This window comes from Etheostoma spectabile, chromosome 9 (assembly GCF_008692095.1).
Source record: "Etheostoma spectabile isolate EspeVRDwgs_2016 chromosome 9, UIUC_Espe_1.0, whole genome shotgun sequence".
NCBI classification, from domain to species: domain Eukaryota; kingdom Metazoa; phylum Chordata; class Actinopteri; order Perciformes; family Percidae; genus Etheostoma; species Etheostoma spectabile.
Window position 1 is genome coordinate 28,333,881 of NC_045741.1, and position 6,838 is coordinate 28,340,718.

Below are 6,838 nucleotides of genomic sequence, written 5' to 3' on the forward strand. Positions count from 1 at the left end.
TTTATTTTTGTTCAAATGATTATTTTCCTCTTTTACCAAATTAAATTAAATTAAAATTGGGATTTTGATTACTGCCTACTGATTGGTGCAAATAATTGTGACTGTGCTACCTTCAGGATCATGTCCCCAGGCAGCAGGCGTCCATCCCGGGCAATGACACCTTCTCTGTAAATGTCCTGGATGAGGATGCGGACCAAGGGGGTCTCATTGCCGCCGACGATGCTGATGGCCAGCGGTTCTGTGGGAACCATCCGCGTGATCTTAATACTGGTGAGTTCTCCGTCAGGGATCAGGTGGTGCAGCTGAGGAAGAGCCAGCACTGAGGGAGAACGCACAGGGGACAAGAAAGGCGGAGTTTAGTCCTGAATTTGACTGTACGACGACAAGCAAAATCCAATTTGACAAACAGCCAAATGTAACAGAGGAGAAGTGGGAGAACACGTGGGGGGGAAGAGTTGTAGACCGTGTGAGAGATCTACAGTGGAACCAGCTGTCTCAACTCCCTCAGGTTACTAAAACAAACTTGTACAAGCCAAGAGGGAAAAATTGACTTGGCTGATTATTCTGCTCGATGTTTGTATCATTAGTCACATACATCTGTAGCGAGTATGCTTGGGAAAACCCTCAATTTCAAATTTCCGCAAGGTTTATTACTTGGGCGGGGATGCAAGTACAGTTGTAATACGTGAAATATTCATTGCACAGTGAAAATGTTGAAAAAGGCAATTATCGACTAGTCTTGTGAGGTACTCGCAAATGTGTAACTCCCAAGAAATTGGCATTAATAGCAGATTCTTTTCTCATCAACCAGAGATAATAATAACAAACAATGCAGTATGTTACACAACCAAATAATGTGGGTTAATAATCATACAAACTTCATTATACACCTTCACATTTCTGGGAAATGTGTACTAGTTTTGTCTCATTACACTGTGCAAGCCCCCCTCCCCTTATGCCCAGTGGTCCACCAAGCAGCAGAATGACACATCCTAAACTGGACCATGTGGAGGTGGGTGGGGATCTTTCTGTGAACAGCGTTGGCAGAGAAGATGTATTCCTCATCTTATTTCTTTTTCTCTGGTTATGAAAAATGTCTCTCTCTCTCTCTCCTTCCTCCCCCTGTGTCTCGTGCTCCGTAGCCTCAGCCGTTCCTTCCACTCACGCTGCACTTTCTCCATTCCAAAGTCAATATTTTGTCTTTATCGCATCAGACTGCTTCTAGGGTGGAGACCACATTAACACAGAGACCCGCAGCCATTATGTAACCCTTCCTCCTCTCCTTCACACACCCTCTATCTTTCTTCATCCCATCATTTCTCTTTTGTGTTTTCAACTTCTCCATCCATGTGGACATTACTATGCCTTTATTTTCCTTTTCTCCACTGTCTTTGTCTGTATCCTGCTTCCCCTCCATTTGAACTGTATGAATTTATCTCTACTTTAACGTTCCGTCCTCTCCGTCTATCTTTGTCTCTCCAGCGGCAGGCAATGAATATTTAATCTATCCTCTCAGCCTCCTCTGTGATGGCCCCAGAGAATAATCTAGTCCCTGATCGTTCGCCATCCTTCATTCTTACGCAATACCACATTCCTTGTCCTCTTCCCGTCACGCTGCAGCTCTACTTCAACATTATAGTCTCTCATGGTTGACTATATTTCCTTAACTTCACTATCATGGGGGTCGGGCTGGGGATATTACATTTAATGTATGTGTAGAGCACATTTTCTCAACTACATAACCTCTTATGCATCTACCACGTTAAGAGCACAGCGCTCCCTGGGGACTACTCCATCAAGTTGGTGCAAACCTGTTGACCCTGGCTGTGTTGGAGGGAGGAGAGGAAGATGGGATACAAGGTGAACGGAGAAGGAGATGAAGAAGGAGAACAACTGGAGGTAGAAAAGAGAAGGACATCAGCTTCGTCTCCAGTGACCTCCCGTATCCCATCTATGTCTAAAGAGCCTCAGGCTACCGCTCTCCCTTCTGATCCATCTCTAGTGATGCACAAGTGGACTTACGCAATCTGCATCTGAATTATTAAAGAAACATATGCTACTGTTACACTGTGGGCTCCCAGCCCTCCCCGTACAGCTGAGGGAACACACGCACACACACACACACACACACACACACACACACGTTGAGCCCTCTCTTTAGGGAATCATGAAGTGCAAATGCAGCAGTAACTTCAAGAAACAATACAAAAATGCACAATGCAAGCACAAAAAATCTACATGTTAACCCTCCTGTTGTCCTCGGGTCAAATTTGACCCCTTTTCAAAATGTCTATATCAGAAATATGTCTTTTTAACCAAATTACCACAGAAAAGGATGGATTCCATGCAACGCTCTTTGCAAATACATTCACTTTCATTCAATTTCATTGAAATTAAAATGGTTTCAAATCAGAATCCAGTTCAAACTCATCCACTCAACATACCTCTGATCTTAACTATTAGTCAAAAATAATTCAGAATTTCTTGATTCCAAAAAGTAGTGTAAAACTAGTAGTAAAATAAATAGGTGTTACTCTTTTTGACTGGGAGGACAACACAAGGGTTACAGACACAAAGACAGGAGAAGAGATGCAGGCAGGTCTGATCCATACCTTCCTGTGGCACATTGGAATTTCTGGCATTGTCTCTCTCCTCAGACGTCTCGTTGCTCACGGCGTTGCCGCTCTTTGTCCTCCGCAGGACACTGAACGCCCGGTTCAACCTCCTGAAGGAACGGCTCCTCACCGTGGAACGGTCAAAGTTTCGGACTGCAAAGAATACAGGGGAGGAAGAGAGGACTTTATAGATTACCTCACACTCAACATGCCCGGACATGTCTGAGTCTGCCTCCTCAAAGCGGTTCAAAGGCCTCCTCCTGGTTTAGAGACTGTAATCTGGGCTGCTGTGTTAGGGTGTTGGAGATTGTTCAACTGTGGTAAGCTTTCAGCAATCTTGATAGTGAGATAGTGCTTAGCCAATGAATTTGAAACAGTATTAAAAGTACCCTTTTGAGTTTTTGAACTCTAATGCCACCATAGAGCAATGTTCTTACCAGAGTGGGTTTCTGTTATGTTTTGTATCATACATGAGGACGCACATGTGCGAAATGTCACACATTCCTAGTTTTAAACACAACATGGGCATATACCTTTTAAGTTCAAGCAAACTTGTTAGCAAACAGTTCCGGAACAACATTATAATTAATTTGGAGTCATGTTTCTGGCCACCTGATGAATTTAAGTCCAATTTTCACGCTCTTTTAGCTCATTTTTGGTCTCTACCAACTTCTGAAGGAATTAACTGGCCCTTTAGCAGCTAAATGCTCAACTATGTTCATCAGGTAGTTGCTGAATGTTCTGTCTGCTGGTTGCTGTAGAGCAGGTAGTGTACTGTGGGTTTCGAGAGCTGTTTGGCTGCCTGCTGCTGACCAAAACAACGCTGAGGGGTGAGAGTGACGCCAACAATTAACAGCTAAAAAGTGATCTGAAACTCACTAGTCGATTCCGATATCTACATTCAGGTAGCTACATCTCCTGGTACCGAGCACCGGTCCAATTGACAATCTGTGACTTGATTGGTTTAACTGTAACTGATCCCCATCCAGTGTATTTGATTGGTGGATCCCTACACATGAATGTAAACACTGCACGATTTGAAATATTCAAAAAATCGCCAACAAAAACAATGAAAGAAACGCATCTGTTGGCCCTTAAGGATGTTTTGGTGGAGCCAACTGGATGTGAACAGAGTTATGTTTACATCCAGTTTACATCCAAGAAAACACGGTGCACCTTTAAGGCTAAAGTTGAACTTTTTTACCTGACAGCCTTTTGTACATACTCTATATATTGTGACACCGCACTGAAAGAAATGAGGGCACCGTGTGTTTTTACCTTTTCTTCCGAGGTTTATTTTTTACACAACTTTCAACAAGCTCAAACAATGTAACTGTTTTTGCTTTCTCCATGCTCATAAATTCATAAAGCCAATCCATGCGGAGTATAGTTGCATGGTTGTGTAACTACAGCAGTGATGTAACACATTGTGGACTCTATTGACCACATATAAAAGAGACCCTCCCAGTGAGACAGTTGTCTTGTACTTTGCTTTCTGACAGACAAGACTGACAGGAGGCTGCAGAAGAGAGGTAGCAGCCTGTAGCCTGGCTGCAGCGAGCAAGGGGCAGCATGCCTCTGCAGCAACCCTCCCTCCCTCCCTCTGCGGGCTCTGGGAGATGCAAGAGCTCCTGACAGCCACATTATTCTTTAAAAGCGCCAGCCGCTACCGGAGCTGTCAGCTTGTTCAGCAGTAGTGGCGCTTGTGGTGGTTGTGGGCGCTCAGTCGGTCGGACCTAAAGTGCTGGTGCAGCGTCATTTCGTGTCCCCACTGCATGCACACTCACGTTGGGGGGGCAGATGGATGGAGGGGCAGAGGGGAACACTCGTGACTGCTTCCTGGTTTCACAGGTGGGAGAAATGGAGGGAGTGGGCTGATCATCATTAGGCGTTAAAACACACATTGGGCCATATTTAACCTCTCCTTCCATTTCTCCTTGACTGCATAATGTACCTGCCCTCTCAGTGACTTTCTCTCTCTGTGTTTATCTACTGTTCTCCACAAAGTGAGATTTTATGGATTGGTGGGAAAAAAACACAAGGCAGCAGAGCTAATTGGTTAATAGGATTTCTATCAGAGACCATTAGAAAGAACAAAGACTGTAGTTTGAGGTTGGACAAGCTCCTGGGTTACACGTTAGAAGTCTGGTGTAAAAGTATGCTTGAACATAGATCGCTGGCATCTGTTTTTTTTTTTTACCGGGTGACTATGTAACTGTGACTAGAAAGCTCTTGACTGTATTGATTTTTAATCCATCACTCTGGTAAACACACAGTCCCCTGGCGTCAGATAGCTACGGGGTAACGTCACGCGGAACTGAACAAACTCACACTCACTCTTCTTGGAGCTGCTGCGGGCGGCCAGGCTGGTCGTGCTGCCCGACTGACTGTTGTCCTCCATGCTGGGGTCGAAGGCGGGGTTGACCAGACCGGGCTCGTCTGACAGGAGGGCCACGGCGGCCGAGGCGGGGCCGTCATTGGGCAGCGTGGCGATGGTGAGTTCTGACGTGCTGTCGGTGCATTCGCCCTCCTGCGAGCGTCGCTTCCTGTCTGCTGAGAGCCCATAGTGAGAGGCTCCTTTACACCTGCACACAGGGGTCAAAAGGTCAGTCTGGAACGCAGATCACACAGTTGGCATGGTGCATTTAACACGGGACATGCTGATGAAATGATGGATGATGATGATCTGACGCAGGATGCTCAAACGCAGCATCAGCACCACTTTTAACAGTAGAGTGAAAGTCAAAAAATACATGTTACGGGGCGCCCTGGTGGCTCGCCCGGTTGAGCGTGCTCCCCATGTGCTGGGGCTCGGTCCTTGCCACAGCGGCCGAGTTAAATTCCCCCCCTTTGCTGCATGTCATCCCCCTCTCTCTCCCTCTTTTCTATCTTCGGCTGTCCCATCCATTAAAAGGTTAAAAAAAAAGCCCCAAAAATATATTTAAAAAAAAAACAACTTCATGTAACAGCTAATGAAAAGGTCACATTCTCCAGATAAAGATGATAATCTGAGGAGATCTCCTCCAGCCTGAGGCTTTTTCTGCACGCTGACCTCTATCTTCGGCTTTGGGACTGTCTCACACAAAGATCCACACCGCCTGTACAATAACAACAAATGTGGCTGAATATACTCCTTGGTGCTCTCATTGTGAATTCATGCAGCATCTCTCTGAGCATATTTCATATTTACTCATTTCTGTTGCTTGCACACTTTCATTTGTGTACCAGTATTGGTACTAATCACATGTAGGATGGATTTTCTCTGTGGCAGTGAGTGTGAGCATCACTGACAGATGATTGTATACAAATGTAAGAAAACACCTGCTAGACAGGGGGGGGGGGGCGCCAACTGACACAACCTTTGAATATAAAACCGAGACTGTCTGAATGTTGTTTTCCCCATAAACAAATCTAATTTCTAAGTTCCAGATGTCTTCTCCCTGTCAAAAACACCACAAGCACAACACATTTTCAGCCCCCCCGCCCTCTCTCTAGCTCTCTTTTCACACTGACAATATTAAATTGGGAATGTTTGTGTATGAATTAAAGATATCCCTACAGAGAAGGGTATCGTATTGTTGAAGAATTCTCCTCCATCTGTAAGTCATAAAGGCTTTGAGCTGACGCTTCATCACAGGCAGGAATAACACTGGCTCGTCTCTCCTGGCTGTCTCTGCGGAGCCATCAGCACAAACATTAACGGGGTTTTAATGAGCTGGATCAAACCCAGGCCCTGCTTCAACAGTAGCTCAGAAAAACAAGAGGAGCGGCATCCATTCTCCTGGGCTGTAAGATGGGCGGGGTACCGGTGGACTTTACATGGAGGACATTAAGCCGAAAAGGAGGGGTGTAGTAGAAGCAAAGGTAAAATGGTGGCCATCATTGCAGAGGGATTATAAAAATAGAGCTAAACAGTCACTGCCCACTTTTTGAACAGCCCTGGTTCCGGGAAGTGATTTTCACCATTCAATATCTGCCTTTGACGTTTCATTACATGCTTATACAAAGAGTTTTAAGCCTGGATCCAAGCCAACCAGATAAATAGCAGGGCTGTGGTACTCGAGTCCAGTCTCGGCCTCGTGTATGTACTCAAGACCGTATTTCTATTGTGTCGGACTTGACTCGGACTCGCTAGTATTTGGACTCGGACTTGTCTCGGGCTCTGCCACTGGTCTCACCAAATATGGCTCTGGTCTCGACCGAGTCCAAGTGTCTTTATTATG

The 6,838-nt window shown here is 45.4% G+C and overlaps 1 protein-coding gene across 5 annotated transcripts in view; it reads right to left on the bottom strand.

Annotated features, from left to right (window-relative positions):
- Window positions 1-6,838, bottom strand: part of lnx1 (ligand of numb-protein X 1) — a 52,029-nt gene that overhangs the window by 17,400 nt on the left and 27,791 nt on the right. For 3 of the 5 annotated variants that reach the window (XR_004333502.1, XM_032526000.1, XM_032526003.1), the window contains 3 exons: window positions 4,947-5,200; window positions 2,613-2,768; window positions 111-319 (listed from right to left, as the gene is read on the bottom strand). Coding sequence is in view for 4 of the 5 variants with exons in the window: in XM_032526000.1 (XP_032381891.1) it covers window positions 111-319; window positions 2,613-2,768; window positions 4,947-5,200 (619 nt within the window). In the remaining variant the exon portion in view is untranslated. The remainder of the gene's footprint in view (window positions 1-110; window positions 320-2,612; window positions 2,769-4,946; window positions 5,201-6,838) is intronic. The other 2 variants (XM_032526002.1, XM_032526004.1) reach the window with 1 other exon arrangement.